The 14,868-nt window shown below is 37.6% G+C and overlaps 4 protein-coding genes and 1 non-coding gene across 9 annotated transcripts; 2 read left to right on the top strand and 3 right to left on the bottom strand.

The window, feature by feature from the left end:
• Positions 1-67: 67 nt before the first annotated feature.
• On the bottom strand, positions 68-2,545 carry LOC114841685. Its single transcript, XM_029126750.1, has 2 exons — positions 2,059-2,545; positions 68-204 (listed from the first exon to the last, which is right to left on the bottom strand). The coding sequence occupies exons 1-2, from the start codon at positions 2,543-2,545 to the stop codon at positions 68-70; spliced, it is 624 nt and encodes a 207-aa protein (XP_028982583.1).
• On the top strand, positions 1,001-1,107 carry LOC114841686. Its single transcript, XR_003783195.1, has one exon. It is a non-coding gene; the product is annotated as a U6 spliceosomal RNA (small nuclear RNA).
• A 265-nt stretch (positions 2,546-2,810) lies between the features above and the next one.
• On the bottom strand, positions 2,811-3,867 carry LOC107046525. Its single transcript, XM_029126749.1, has 4 exons — positions 3,717-3,867; positions 3,533-3,636; positions 3,071-3,232; positions 2,811-2,822 (listed from the first exon to the last, which is right to left on the bottom strand). The coding sequence occupies exons 1-4, from the start codon at positions 3,865-3,867 to the stop codon at positions 2,811-2,813; spliced, it is 429 nt and encodes a 142-aa protein (XP_028982582.1).
• Positions 3,868-5,623: 1,756 nt separating this feature from the next.
• On the top strand, positions 5,624-10,291 carry LOC107047958 (protein lin-9 homolog). 4 transcript variants are annotated; one of them, XM_015270890.1, is made up of 5 exons: positions 5,624-5,678; positions 6,499-6,817; positions 7,442-8,024; positions 8,582-9,319; positions 9,497-10,291. In XM_015270890.1, the coding sequence occupies exons 1-5, from the start codon at positions 5,651-5,653 to the stop codon at positions 9,686-9,688; spliced, it is 1,860 nt and encodes a 619-aa protein (XP_015126376.1). In that variant the 5' UTR covers positions 5,624-5,650; the 3' UTR covers positions 9,689-10,291. The 4 variants fall into 4 exon arrangements, with proteins under 4 accessions (XP_015126376.1, XP_015126377.1, XP_015126380.1 ...); XM_015270891.1 differs by lacking the exon at positions 5,624-5,678 and adding an exon at positions 6,086-6,165; XM_015270894.1 differs by lacking the exon at positions 5,624-5,678 and adding an exon at positions 6,089-6,105.
• A 76-nt stretch (positions 10,292-10,367) lies between these two features.
• Positions 10,368-14,386, bottom strand: LOC107046939 (nuclear pore complex protein Nup50). Of its 2 annotated transcripts, XM_015269662.1 has the most exons (5): positions 14,024-14,386; positions 13,722-13,879; positions 12,449-12,846; positions 11,436-11,999; positions 10,368-11,060 (listed from the first exon to the last, which is right to left on the bottom strand). In XM_015269662.1, the coding sequence occupies exons 2-5, from the start codon at positions 13,875-13,877 to the stop codon at positions 10,754-10,756; spliced, it is 1,425 nt and encodes a 474-aa protein (XP_015125148.1). In that variant the 5' UTR covers positions 13,878-13,879; positions 14,024-14,386; the 3' UTR covers positions 10,368-10,753. The 2 variants fall into 2 exon arrangements, with proteins under 2 accessions (XP_015125148.1, XP_015125153.1); XM_015269667.1 differs by lacking the exon at positions 14,024-14,386 and having other exon boundaries at positions 13,722-13,999.
• Positions 14,387-14,868: the final 482 nt, after the last annotated feature.

Raw genomic sequence — 14,868 nt, 5'->3', positions numbered from 1 at the left:
CGAATGCGAAGCTTGGGAAGCGGTAATCGGTCGGAGGATCAATTGAAGTCATTTTTTTTTCTTGGGATTAATCTTCCGCTTCGTCGATGGTTCTCTTTGTTACGAATCTGTTCTTCTTTCTGCAGGCTATCACGAGCCCGGCGCAGTAACAGAAAGATGCGAGGAGGAAGATAAAGCCGAGGTAGCCCATGTGACGGAAAAATGCTGGGGTATCAATAGCGGGATTATAGAAAGAAATTAACAAAAATATTGTTCGTCATATGGCCAAAAAAAACTTTTCTGATGAATATGAACTCGGCAGGTACCACAAAAAATAGGATGTGTTACACGCGCGTGTGAAAAAGTGGAACTTTACGCACGAGTAATACAATATAAACCCATCAAATAGCCTTGAAAACGTAAACATCGACCTGTACCTAAGTGATAAATATCTGTGTCACTTAATAAATAAATTGTTAAAAAACGGATCATTTAATAATCGTTTAATAAAACGATGCGACAATCAATATCGAGATGATAGAATAGAACGGAATCACGAATTCGATGTTTACTTATTCGAGAATTTTCTTAGGAATGAGTGGACTAAAGAAAAATTCCAAAGAAAAGTCCTTAAAAAACAAAACAACTCATTCATGAGAGAATATCACTTGCTAAAAAAATATTAAAATCATTAAAAATTAAGGAATTCATTCTTTTTTCTTTCACTAGAATTGATTTTTTGCGTTGACAAAAGCCTGGGAATGTAAAATTGGATATTCATTCTCAATTCGGTTTAAAAATGATTGAATTGAGTTGTTGAATTTGTGTGGGAGAATCTTATGTTCGTGATTACACCCGGCGCACGCGCCGTGGTGTCTAGCCACTGCTAACGAGTAGTTCGCATCTCCAAATGTAGATGGCTTTGACCCGAAATCGCACCCTACTTGTTCGTCCCGTTTCTCGCAAGTAGTTCATCACTACCACGTTTTGTATATATAAAACGTGAGGATTTTAGCCCTCCGTACTTGCTTCGGCAGTACATATACTAAAATTGGAACGATACAGAGAAGATTAGCATGGCCCCTGCGCAAGGATGACACGCAAAATCGTGAAGCGTTCCACATTTTTTTGCGATATCTGGAAGCGAATTGCGTGAAAAAATACCGAAATTTCTGAATGATTAGTTTAATTTTTTGTTTAATTTAGATTTTAATTATCTTTGCATTCCGGTGATGATTGCCTTAAATTTATCGCAATTGGTCGCTGTTTTCAAGTGTGGCATGCGCCTGATTGAGTATTTAACAAAGAAAATATTCTAGAATAATTAGAATAATTCTGCAATTTATCTGTGGAAAAATTTACGGAATAAAAAGAATGAGAGAAACAATTGGATTAGATTCAATTAATTTCAAATGATTGTTAAAATGCAGGAAAAATATTATAAAATTTTCCCAATGAAAAAAATTTAAGAAACAATTTTAAAAAACAATTGGAGAATTTAGATAAATCCATTAAAGACATTAATAATCAATTAAAAATAGTCACAGATTCTTCTAATATAATCATCATATGAATAAATTAATTACCTTAATTAATTTTTTTCTGTTTAATTTAGATTTTAGTTATCTTTGCATTTTAATGATTGACGAAAAATTGACGCAATTGGTCGCTGTTTTCACGTTTGTCACGCGCGTGATTGAATATTTAATATAGGAAATATTCTAGATAATGAGAATAATTCAACAACACATCAGTTCAAAAATTTGTGGAATAAAAAAAATTAGAGAAATAATTAAATTTCATTCAACTGATTTGAAAAGACCAATAAAGTTGAACAGAATGTCATGAAATTTTTCCAGAAAAAGGAAAATTGAGGAAAATGCATAAAAAATATTTCTCATCAATAAAAGAATTCTCATAAATGATTGAACTCGATTCAATGGAAAAAAACCGTTAGAAAATTGAGAAATGAATAAAAAAACAATTAGAAAATTGAGAGAAAAGCATTAAAAATATTTCTGATAAATAAAAAAAATCGTTATGAATTCTTCCAATCTGATTGCGAAATGAATAGATTACCTTGAGTCAATAGTCGACTTTTGGAAACGACTCTGATTTTGACCTGCATCATCCTGACATCATCGACGTAGCAGGTGTAATTCCCCTCTTCGTGGCTCGAGACACCAATCAAATAAAGCGTTGAGAAGGTATCGACCATCACCCTGGCCTCTTTATCCTTCTTCCTGAAGGACCTGCCAGTCCCCTTCTTCAGGACCGTCGAGTCCTTCCTCCAGACGATTTGCGACTCCATAGTGCTCTCGGGACACACCAGAGCCAGATGAGCACCGTCAGTCAGAGTGTACCTCTTCTTGTACTTGAATTTGTTCTTCTTCACTTTCTTCTCTCTCGGGCACTTCTTGCATTTCTCTTCCAAGATGAACTCTGGGAGGTCCTTGGTGGCACTGCTGATCGCTGGGAACTCAGCGTCCAGGATCAGGGATTTGCAGGGGAGGAGGGGAGATTTGGAGAAGAATTTTATTATGCGATCTGCATCTTCGGTCAACATTGTCTTTGAAATTGTAAAAAAATGGACATTAAGGGCCATTCAAATATTAGGTCACCTGTTTGTTGGGCTTTTTAAACCCCTTCACCCTTGTTATAACGAATTGTTTAGTTGTTTCATAACATTGAACTTGAAGAATAATGATTAGGTGAATAACTATGTTTTTATGAGTCTCTAAACACTGTGTGGATTATTAAAATGTTACCAAATTTTGAATTCTCTATTTTGATTTGTGTATTAGCTTTCCATGAATTTTTACAAGATAGTATTACAGTAAAAACTGTAAAAATTGTAATTTTAAAGAAACGAAATTTAACATTCCTGTGCGGTTTCCACTGAAAATATTGAAAATATTGGAATTTTAATTTCAAGTAATAATTATTCATTTAAAAAAAAATAGAATTCAAGGAAAAATTCAGAGATAATTTTCAAAAAATTCTTCTGGATGAAATTTGAAGATGGAAATTTGAGAATTTTCAAAAAATTCTTCTGGATGAAAAAATTCATGGATGTGGAAGAGTTATTTACTCGATTTTCTATAGACCTCTTGATTCTACACTGTCCTCTACTCGTTTTGATCCCTTTCTTTCCTTTGCACTTCTGACAAGAACTCCAAACGCTCCATTCGGAGACTATTTCGAGGGAAACACCAGCAGCACGAATCAGCGCCAATGGTTTCATTTTCGAGACCTAAACACCAAACAATGAGAAACAGATTACTTCTAAATATCTGCAGTCTAGGGGCTAAAAACAAAATTTATGAGGAGAAATTTCTAGATAAACTTTTATGAACAAAAAATTTCCCCTAACTTCTTCTTCTTTAAATGCACTAGTTCCAGAGATATTTTCTAAATCATTTATTATTTTTTTATCAATTTTTTTTGTTTGCGGAATAATTGGCATGAAATTTGCAAATATTGTGAAATTCAAAGGAATAAAATTCTATGAATTTGTTTCCTCCCTGAAAATGTCAATGAATTTATAAATTACAGCTAGACGAAGTGTCACAGGCCTCAGATTAATCTCCCTGTACTTCTCCCAATCGGAGATATTCCCTCTGGCTGTCGCAATATGAAGCACATCTTTAGAAATAGCTGAAAAGTATTTCCATCATTGTCGTCATACTCTTAGTACTGAACTACTTGATACAGGAGTGTTGACGGTTCCAGCTCACGCTCTATTCTATAATTGAATTTATTCTCCACGTCCTGACCCAGTGCCCCATGGCACCTGTAAATCCCAGCGTCTTTGAGGCTGAAGTCCTTGATTATTAGATTCAATTCCGGAGTCAAGTGGATCTTGTTGGAGGACATGTTGTTGGCCATTCCCAGGTCGACTTCCTTCTCCTCTTCTTTTTGGAGGCGATCCTGGAAGTACCAGACCCTGGGTTGGCCATCACTGGCTTCATTACTGCAAAATAAAAAATTGAAAATCAAATTTTCAGGATTTAATTCGCTTCTCATGTCTTAATTACGTAATTATCTGGCGAATGAGTCATTCTACGATGAAATGTCATAAAATCATTTTTGTTGCTGGAGAAATTTCCTGCAAGAAAGGTTTTAAGATATTTTCTCCTAAAACCAATCGTTTCTGAGATAATTCCATAATTAACGAAACTATTGAATTTAACGCATTCCCTTTTAGAAAGTAAATCTCACCAAAAATGACATTCAAGTCCGAGAGTTGAAGCCACTTCGGCGTCTATAAGAAGATATTCATCAAGCTCATCAGAAGTTATCAATCTCTCTTTATCTCGGCAGTATTTGCTCAACTCTGTCTGAACGTCAAACGATAAACTCAAGGAAAAAATCCAGAGGATCCCAATAAAACCACAAAAATTCATGTAATCGAAGGGAAATGTAAACAACCCTTGGAGACCAATTTGTTTGAAATCTATAGTAGAATATAAATGTTTAAGTTGCCCAATTCCCTCTCATTATTTTAATTCAAATTCCAATTAAATTCCAATTAATTACGAATTTATGTCCCTGACGATGCAAAGAGCATGAAGAAAAATCATATCAAGGAAAAATGTAAAGAAAATTGTTGGAAATGATTTGAAAATTTTAAGTGAAATTACGATTAAACTTTCCTATAGCTTAATTTCAATTCAACCGTTTTCATTCATTACTGATCAATTATTTGGCCATATTACGGTCCTACATAAATACATGAATTATGAAGGAAAAAGCTAATCATCGTTTCGATTAAAACAAAATTTCAGGCGGCTGTATCTTCGATATAGCTGTAATTGTACGTGGATACGTCCATGGTCTTTCCTTCTTTGTCGAATTTTCTAGAAATTCCCTGAATTTCCTCGAAATGTCTAGAATTTTCTAGACTTCCGATAGATGGCGCTGCACATAAGGACCGTTTCCTAAAATGACCCCTCATATTGAATCCTTTAAAAAATTTCTAGATTTTTATCTTCAACATAATTTCGAAAAAATCCATTTTGTGAACACTCTCATTAAGAGAAGAGAACAGTTCTAACTGCTTTGAAACGTGATTCCTGTTACTGCACCGATAGCCATATTCCTAAATTATAATTACTGTTAAATTATTAAATTGTCAATTACTTAATATCACGTTTAAGTTTTAATTATTCAAGTAATAATCAAGTTTAACAGTCAAATTTTGGATTATTCATTAATCAATAATTGAGTTATAAAGATTGACGACTATTTGGATAACCGGAAATCCCTTATAATAAATGTAGGATCATCTCCTTAATCGAAAATTTAAAGTCCCATATTTTTAAATATTTAATTCATCATCAATTGGAAATTCAGATTACAAATTATTTTACTATTTTCAAATTTCGATTAGAATATTAAAACCTTGATCAATGTAAGTCGGAAATTCTTTTGATATTGAAGAGTTGGAAGACGAAATCGGTTTCAATTTTTCGTAAAAATATGTTTCAATTTGAATAAACCGCAAAAGCACACTAGCGCCACTCCTGGGGACCAACCAGGGATTTAGGATCCAGGGTCTAGGGATTTTTCTTCGGGATGTTGAATTTCTGCCTGAAGTTTGGCGAACCTGACACAAGCCCTCCAGTGGAGGCGCTTCGGCGGAAACAACTTTACCCACAATGCACCAGTAATGGGCAACATGGCGGACACGATTGAAAGTGAGTGCAATTATTCACATAATTATCCATAGTTTTAAGTTAATTAAACCGCTAAAATGTACGAATACAAGTGGTTGCACTCGTAGTCGAGGCTGTTGATCATCGAACAGCCAAAAAACATGGGCCCCACGCGATCATTAGCACGCGATATCGGCGATTCAATTGGTCACGTACTTGGCTGGTTCAAAATTTCAAAAATCACCAATGCACAATTCAAGCAGGACAACTGGCACGAAAATTTTGATAAAAACAGCAATTTTCGTCGTTAATTTGTTGACTCTGTAATTGATTTATTTGGGTTTTGGGGGGTTGCAGGGAGGACTGGGAGTCATTATGGGGTTTTCATGATTTTGGGGGAAGTTTCGAGTCGGACGCGCGCGTGGGATGTTTACTTCGGGCTGGGACACCGAAATAGCAGCTTGGTTAGGTCGCGATTTTCAGAAAATTCGGGTTTGTGGATGTGTTGAGTTAATGGCGAATATGAAATGTGTGTTTTTATGATTTCGCACTTGTTTTTTTACTATTTACTCATGAATTTTATGACTCTTGGACTGTTTTTGGGGGTTTGTTTCGAGTTCAATTCGAATATTAATTTGTACGTTTGAAAAATTTTGAGGGACGGAGGGTCAAACGATTTTTTTTTCAAATTTTTGAATTCTCATACTTATGAAATTTTATTTTGTTGGATTTTATGTGTGGAGTTATTTAATATTGATTATTCGTCTTTGGGATTTGGAGGAGGGGAAGGGTTGTTTTTTGTTAATTGAGGTTTAGGGAGAGTGGAGGTGTTAATCAGGATTTTGGGATTTTTTCTGTGCAGACGAGTCAGCTGAGACCCTGCTGTCCATGAAAAATGGTGGTTATCCATCGGTGGACGAGATAAAAACTGAGATTGACGAGGATTCGATGGACATTGATCACAATAATTCGTTTGAGATGGAGACTGAGGATTCAGAGCCTGTGCCAGAGCTGGGGCCTGCTGCTCTGGGGTTGCAGAGGGTCGGGACTAAGCCACCTCCGAGGAAGCAGAATCCTCCACAACCAGTTCAGGTTTTGAATCGTCGTGGCATGCCGGCGAGAATCAGGAAGAAGAACAAATTGTTCTTTGATGATATCCTGGTTAATCATCCACATCACAGGTAAGTTAAATTCATTTTAAATTCCAGCCAATCAGTTTCATATACAAAACAAAATTATGAAAAAAATTGTTCCAAAATAAATTTTGGAGACGATGCGTTCAGCGAAAAATATCAAAAGATTTGGTTTTTTAAAATGAATTTTGAATTTCATGAATGTTTCGCGTCTCTAGAGTAGAGTAAAATTTATACAATTCCAACTTCTTTTATTCATGATCTATGGCGAATAGAGTAAAACGGATACTGAACTTTATTCTTTGGAGTGTAACGAACATTTAAAAAAAAGCTAAAATCGTATGAAAACTACGACACAAGGAGCATTTTGAAGGTAAAAATAGGAAAAAATGAAATTTTTCGTGGTTCCATGGGTCATATATCACAAATTGCTCAATGGGTCCCAAGGCCCAGTGAAGACTTTTAATATCCACCGACGTAGCTCCTTCAACTGCAGGCAAAATCTGAGATTATTTTACAAAATAAGGAATTTCAAATATCAAAATGACACGATCTGTTATAGATTTGGCGTAAAAACAAACAGAATTTGCTAATGAAATTCCAACAAACCTCCCCAAAATTTGTTATCCTCCCTTTTTTATAAATGAAAGCAACTCTTCCCTGAATTTCCAGAGTAAAGAAGGAGCCAGGGACGGTAGACTTGAAGCCCTCCCCCCGCAAGATCCCACGTCCCTCCCCCCCAAAGCGTCAAACTCGTTCCTCCACCGAGCCCAAGAAAGTAATCCCCCAGACTCCGCCACCGCCTCCACCCCCAAAAACCCCCATCAAAGTAGAGAAAGAGCCAGAGAAGCCCCTCCCCCCAGGCTCCCCAGACCGTAAAGTGGGCCAGAAGATAGGGATGCGCCTTCGCAATCTCCTGAAACTCCCCAAGGCCCACAAATGGGTCTGCTACGAGTGGTTCTACAGCAACCTCGACAAGACCCTCTTCGAAGGTGACAACGACTTCATGATCTGCCTGAAGGAGTCCTTCCCCCAGCTGAAGTCCCGAAAATTAACGAGAGTCGAGTGGTGCAAGATCAGAAGGATGATGGGAAAGCCCAGGAGATGCTCCCAGTCCTTCTTCGAGGAGGAGAGACGAGAGTTGGAGCGCAAGAGGCAGAAAATAAGAATGCTCCAGCAGAGGAAGACAGCTGATGCCAACAGTTTCAAGGACTTGCCCCCAGAGATACCTCTGCAACTGGTGATTGGAACGAAGGTGCGTAACCAATTTTCTCTTTTCTATTAACAATTCATTTCATTTTCAGACGTTTTATACTCATTTTCTGACTCGCAGTGCATTGAAAATGAATTCATGAATCTAACCACTAGAATTATCAAAATCAATGCAAATAGAATCAAATCATTCACTCGATCCTGTAATAATAATTAATCTAGACGAAGAATCAAAGTGAAGGCAACAAGAAGTCAAAGGATATCGAATAAATTCCTCAATAAATTCACAATTTCTTAAATATAGATCTTAAAAATCACATTGAACCTAAATTGACTTTTGTTGCGACACCCTAAACTAAAATACTGATGACAAGCTAAATGCTCGGAATCAACTTTTTTAAACAATAAAATTAATTACTGTTTTTGCAACAAATTTTTTTTTCTCTCAGTGTCAGAATAATTTTGTTTTTAACAATAAAATTCATCGTTATGTTTCTCAAATCAATTTCGTTCGATGAAATGAGATTTATCAATGATGTACATTAGTATCTGTTCTACTTTAAATTGCGGGAGATTTCATTTCATTTTAAATTCCTAAAGGTGACAGCAAGACTGAGAAAGCCCCAGGACGGTCTGTTCACTGGAAGTATCGATGGAGTGGACACGAGCAACAACACCTACAGAATAACCTTCGAGAGAGCTGGTCTGGGCACCCACAGTGTACCCGACTACGAAGTACTATCTAATGAGCCACCAGAGACGATCAGTGTCGCCTCATTTGCGCAGAAATTCCGACCCAGACACGTCCAGTACGTTCCATCACCCCCTTACGCCCTGAAACTGCGTTCTCCAAGGCTCAACAACGATCCCCTGATCTCCAATGCCTCGGTCTCAGCCCCCAAGAAGAGCCACATTGGTGGCACAATGAATGGGTTTCCCCTTAAACTCCTGGAGTTCATGGTGAAGGTCAACAAGATTCTTGCAGCCAAGAAAATCAAGATCAAGAAGCTGAAGGAGATGAACACTGAGGCTGAGAAGAGGAGATCCTTTGGGGAGTCCCTGTCACCTGATTTTGAGAGAAAGTACGCTTCGGTTGTGGTGGAACTCGAAAAGATGAATACTGCTCTGCAGGAGTTCTTGAATGAGGTGCAGGAGCTCTGTCAGGAGATCGCACCTGAGCCCTCGGTCGCTGCGATGCTGGTGCCCTCGCATTTGAGGGAGAAATGCAGACAGGAAGCTGCTGATATGGTTTCCAAAAATAATATTATTAATGATAAGGCACCTACCAAGATGAATCAGTTGGTTACTGATTTGACTGCTCTTATGCTTCAAGTGAAGGTAATTTTTATTCATTAATTTTGCAAAAAAGAGTACATTTTTCAGATATTTTTCAACTGCAGAATTGAAAATTCAAATTATTTCAGAATTATTTTCAATGAAACTTGAGGGATTTTGTTCAAGAGTTGTTTTACTCGTGGAGTTGTTGATAATTATTGCTTTTGTTTGCTTTTTCAGTGTTTATCAGACTCAGATCGCAACGCATACGAGTTAAAAGTCCTCCAAGGAACAATGGATCAGCTAAGATCACGACTGAGTCCCCAAAATCAACAGGTGTTTCAAAATTGCGTGGAAATTCACATGCAACACATTCAGCTTGGTCTAGGCCAGACAGGATCACTAACTCCATTCATGGCGCCGAAAGCCTAGCAAGAGGAGGACAACAATCACCGATGAAGTACTGCAGATCAGAGAGTTCAATTATATTGATCATTTGTATAGAAAGATATCGATTATTATTATGAGGAGAATTGTTCTTTTTAGATTATTGAGGCATCACACCTTTGTACATACAAAATGATGCTTTCGACACTAGCACTTGCGATGGTATCGTCACTGTGGACTCTCCACTTCTACTGCCAATCAGATTTTTTTTCCCTTTTTTTTTTCATTCGTTTTTCGCAGATCTTAGTGATTAGTTGCGAATCGTTGATTATGGAATTCGAATTTTGTTATATCCTTTGGATTTAATGAGACATGGCATGGAATGCTCTAGTCTGAATTTGGAAGAAATGGAGGGGATTTCTCGGGCGAGTGAAAATGAAGGAATAATTTATTGGAATTTCAGAAATTATGGACTAAGTCTCGTTCATCCTCGTTATCATTAGCCGCTAACACTGGCCGCTGGTTCATTAGTCGTTAGGGTTCGACTGCTCCTTGGAAAATTAAATGAAGTAACGATATTGTATATGCTTATTGTATAATGGAGAAACGTAATATTTTATGTAAATTTAATAACTATTAAAGTTTGAATTAAATACACACTATATAAAAATTCATTGAGTTTTAATTTTTTAAAAACCATGAGAATTTTTCGAATTTTTTGGAATATTTCTTCTTTATTATATACAAGTGCTTATCGTAGTGTACATCAGTTTCACATTTAAACGAATGGTAGTAAAAAAGCAAATTATCTAATAAGAATTTTCATTTTAAGTCATCATCCGAAAATTGTGATCAATCGAATGAACCCAATTTTTGCTAATAATCGTCATGTAGATTTTTTTTACCCATAAAAATATCTCATTTTCATCATCAGTGGAACGAAGAATTTGACAAATAGCCAAAGATCACTGAAAATTTCTAAAGCTTCTCGCTTCATTCATACCATCACTCATACACTTGCCACTGGTAATTTACCAAAATCACCCTGAATATCATCCCAAAAGTTTGATTTATCGAAATTTCGATACTGGCTGATGAGTTGATAGCTATTTACTTTTTGTTACTCTCGAGCTGCTCGAGGAGGGAATCAGCGTCTTCGCTGGTCTTGACCCTGAGGAGCACTGGAACTGGGGGTGGTTGGGAGTCGGGTAATGGCAAACAGACCACCATTACTGTGTTTTTATTCATCCGTTGGGTGTGAATTGATTCGGTTAAGAGGGTGTTTAGAAGGAGATTACCCAGGGAATTATCAGCACGAACGATTAATTGAGTCTTTCCATTGGGCGCTGGCTTCAGGAAGAGAACTCCTACTCCTCGATCACTGTAGATTTTATCTTTCTTGAAAAATACTTTGCACCTGTAGAAAAAAAATTTTTTGTTTCTTTATTTCGAACATTGTTATTGATTTAATTGCGTCTGTGGCTTTTTGAATTTTTAATTCTCGTGATAACGAGTCAATTTGGAGAATATCTCAGGAGATATTTTTTACGGGAAATTATCTACTGATTTTCATGTTGAGATTTTGATTTTAATATATTTAAATTCGCGAGAAGAAGAATTTTAATGGAGAAAAGAAAAAATCAAGAAAGTAATGTTAGATTAAAATCAAAATAAATAAATAAATGAATAAATAAGTGAATAAATGAATGAATCAATGATTGAATGAATGAATGAATGAATGAATAAATAAATAAATACTACTTTTCTATTTTCACCAAAAAATAATATTCACCTCTTTTCATAAATAGCCCCCACTTCAGTAACAGGTTTAAACTCGACCTTGGGTGGTTCATCGTCATCCTCCTTGTCGTCAGCATCGTCCTTGCCCTCAGACGCTTGTGGAGCAACAACACTGGTTCCAAACGAGAAAGGTTTTCCAGTGCCAAAGCTGAAGCTGGCAGAGCTGGTGCCAGTGGTGGAGCTCTGACCGAAGCTGAAGGTCCCTGTCGTCGTCTGAGGAAACGACATGCTCTTCGCCTCCACCTTCTCCTCCTTCTTCTCAGGTTTATCCGAGGTCTCTTTATTCTTGTTCAAAAATGGGTTCACGTCGTTTCCAAATGCCCCTTTCCCATCAGCATTCCCGAAAACTGATTTTCCAGGGGTCTCAGTGCCGAAGATGGATCCTGCTGGGGTGGCAGGGGTCTTCCCAGAGAACACGGAGTCTGAGGTCTCTAAGGACTCCTTTGGAGGCACTCCAAACGTCAAAGTAGGTTTTGCAGGCTCTTTAGAAGTTTTAGCATCCTCTGACCCTTTACTCGTCTGCTCCTCACGTTTCGCCTCGATCTCCTTGAGGTACCTGTTGCAATGCAAAGTCTTTTTAATTTTCAATCATTAATTCAAGCATTAACCCATTGATTATTCTTCATTCCCTCATTTTTCGACAGAGTATAAAATTAAAGGCATTTTTGGGTCTAAATAACTGCGAAATTTTGTTAATTAAAACTTCTCAGGAATAAAGCGGAAATTCAATTTGAGACAATTAAGAGAATATTTTTTTTTCTAACGAAGGAAAAATAATTGTTAAAAAAATGAATAATGAATAAATGTATTAATAAAATCAGTTAGTGTTCGTGCAAAAGAAATTACCAATAGCCGATGAAAATGATCAATTGAAAATGAACTTTAAAAAAGCGATGAAACTGTTGAAAAATATTTTATAAGAAATATAATCGAAACGTTGAATTAAAAAAACTTACCGTCATATCACACTCATTATAATTTAAGAAATTCTGGGATGAACAGTACCTGTCGTAATCCCTGAAGATGGGAGTCAGGATGCAGAAGGGGTTGGCGTCCACGTGGGTCTTGATCCACTGGGCCACACCCTCGTTTAGTCCCTTGAGTTTAGCGAAGTATTCAGAGGACTCCTTGAATATCGTCTCCTTCTTCTCCTTCGGTGGATCCTTCTGCTGGCTCTCTGGGGCCTTCCCCAGGTGCATCGAGGGCATCGATGATGATGACAGCCCATTCTCCGGGTTCTTCGCTGAACCGTTGCTGGAGGATGTCAGGGAGAACATTGTTGAGGGTTGAGAGGGGGCGATTGTTGGAGTGGAGTTTGATTTTAGGAAACTGAAGGCTGCTGTCATAGGGGGTGGGGTCGTTTTGAACCCTGCGAATGCTCCGAAAGCGTTTTTTGCTGGTCCCTGAGTTTGAAATGAAGGAATTATATTGTTTAATAGTTTCACACGTACGGAAATCCGTATTGAAATGGTAGAAGGGACTGTTTTTCGTTAGAAAATGATGTTAAAGATGAATGAATTTATAAGGACCACGGGAATATAATGCAAAATTACCCATTTATTTCTCATGCAGCAATAAGATATTAATCATTATTCATTATGCATTATTAATATAAAAACATAATTCATTGGAGTGTTACTGGAGATCATTTTCTATGGTTTGTGCAGATGCAAAACTGTAATAGTAGCATTAAGGAAATAAAGTATTCTATTCTAAAAACCGTAAGAGCCATAATGACAGATGGAATTTCAATTATAAAAACCACTCCTCAAATTATTGTGAAATACTAAATAATCAAAAATAGTGCCAATCATTTAATCGAACTAAAAAACATCAAACATCAGTAGCTGGCAAAAAAGAAAGCCTGAGACCCAAGAATTGAACTAATTCTTCATTAAACATCTCCATAATTCATTTTTAATTCTGACTCCCGAAGAAAACGTGCATTCTGCCAATTATTTAATCGAACTAAATAACATCAACATGAGTAGCTCAAGAAAATAAAAACCCTAAGAATCATCATTCAATCTGGAACTTCAATTATTACACCCAGCCCTCAAATTATTAAAAAAGTAACAAACAGTAATAAATAATGACAATCGTCTCATGAATCTAAATAATATCGATATCAGGAGCTGGCAAAAAAGAAAGCCTGAGACCCACGAGTTGAACTAATTCTTCTTTAAACATCTCCGCAATTAATTTTAAATCCTGACTCCCGAAGAAAACGTGCATTCTGCGATCCGCATGTTGATACTGAATAAAAAATACGACTCACCTCGCCGGCTCCAAGTCTCCTCTTGGCGGTGCGCACAACCCGCTTCTCCAGAATCTCCTGAGCAGCAACAGCAAACGTTCCTGCCTCCTCGGGCTCGTCCTCAGCGTTCCAGTTCTCGTGATTCAACTCCGACGTTGCTGTTCGTTTGCCTGCCATTGCTCCATTTAAAATAAAAACAAAACCCTCTGATACTTTTGGAAATTGCTCCGAAGCACTCGACTTAACCTCAAATGTTTACATTCGGAGCTATCGAGGGGTTAAACAGTGTTTTGTTTACACTTCTCTGGGATTCTCTCGCTTACCTGATTACGGAGTCGATGGGGATGAGTCACGTGTCTTGATAGATCAAAATAATCGTAGATTTATCCGAAACTCGGGCTCAAACAAAATATTCACGGGGCAAGACTGCGCGGGAGAGTCTCACGTTTACCTCTGCGGCCTCACGCGTGCGTCGACATATTTCGCGTTTCCACAATTTTTTCAGAGTATTTTATCACCTCCAGGGGCTAATTCATCTCGTCAGAAGCAATTTCTGTGTTAAAAAAAATTTTTTCGAGCGACTTTCAACTTTGAATGACGGAATAAAGAGAAAGAAGAGATGAACCTTGAGAAAAAAGTTCGAATAACGCGCTAATGCGAAACGGAGCAACTTCCGTGGATTTAATAATTCATGAATGGGCCGCGGGGTGGTGAGGCGGCCACGGCGATACGCGAATTCTGGACGCCACCCTCGCGCTTGCCAAAAGCAGGGGGGGCTCCGTTCATACTTCGACGACTGTACATAAATTCAATTGCACATAAAAAAAACTGTCCATAACCACATCTGTCCACCATCCTTACAGTCGACAAACAGTGTCGGTAGAGTAGACATTACATTCGTTTTATTTGCAGTCGATATTAATTATGGATGGCGCTATGGGTCCCACTATAGCACAAATGATCGTCGAAGACAATGGGGGGACAATGGGGTCTAGGAGTATGTATAGAACATTGGGGTCTAGGAGTCTCCCCCGGTTCAGAACCATCTTTAGAGGCCCTAGCACGCCATTTCTCGACCCGCTCTTTCATTTGAGCCCAAAAAAACATTGATACCTTGTCTGACATCTCTGCTACAAACTCGGGTCTTCAACTCGGGCCTTCAATTGAA

The sequence above is a fragment of the Diachasma alloeum genome, unplaced genomic scaffold, assembly GCF_001412515.2.
Source record: "Diachasma alloeum isolate Michigan unplaced genomic scaffold, Dall2.0 Dall_scaffold_00183, whole genome shotgun sequence".
NCBI classification, from domain to species: Eukaryota; Metazoa; Arthropoda; class Insecta; order Hymenoptera; family Braconidae; genus Diachasma; species Diachasma alloeum.
The sequence above is the reverse complement of the archived record's forward strand: the minus strand, read 5'-3'. Positions and strand labels throughout refer to the sequence as shown.

Bases quoted from the DNA above. Each gene is read 5' to 3' on its own strand.
- LOC114841685 (XM_029126750.1), bottom strand. From the start codon at position 2,545: ATGTTGACCGAAGATGCAGATCGCATAATAAAATTCTTCTCCAAATCT. The intron at 205-2,058 runs GTAATCTATTCA...TTGATACCCCAG, and splicing joins AAGTCGACTATTGACTCAAG to CATTTTTCCGTCACATGGGC.
- LOC107046525 (XM_029126749.1), bottom strand. From the start codon at position 3,867: ATGGCCAACAACATGTCCTCCAACAAGATCCACTTGACTCCGGAATTG. The intron at 3,637-3,716 runs GTGAGCTGGAAC...AATACTTTTCAG, and splicing joins ATTCAATTATAGAATAGAGC to CTATTTCTAAAGATGTGCTT. The intron at 3,233-3,532 runs GTAATTTATAAA...TTTGGTGTTTAG, and splicing joins CTGTGACACTTCGTCTAGCT to GTCTCGAAAATGAAACCATT.
- LOC107047958 (XM_015270890.1), top strand. From the start codon at position 5,651: ATGGGCAACATGGCGGACACGATTGAAA. The intron at 6,818-7,441 runs GTAAGTTAAATT...CTGAATTTCCAG, and splicing joins GTTAATCATCCACATCACAG to AGTAAAGAAGGAGCCAGGGA. The intron at 8,025-8,581 runs GTGCGTAACCAA...AAATTCCTAAAG, and splicing joins AACTGGTGATTGGAACGAAG to GTGACAGCAAGACTGAGAAA.
- LOC107046939 (XM_015269662.1), bottom strand. From the start codon at position 13,877: ATGGCAGGCAAACGAACAGCAACGTCGGAGTTGAATCACGAGAACTGG. The intron at 12,847-13,721 runs GTGAGTCGTATT...TTTCAAACTCAG, and splicing joins GGAGACTTGGAGCCGGCGAG to GGACCAGCAAAAAACGCTTT. The intron at 11,061-11,435 runs GTGAATATTATT...TTTTTTCTACAG, and splicing joins GGGGCTATTTATGAAAAGAG to GTGCAAAGTATTTTTCAAGA.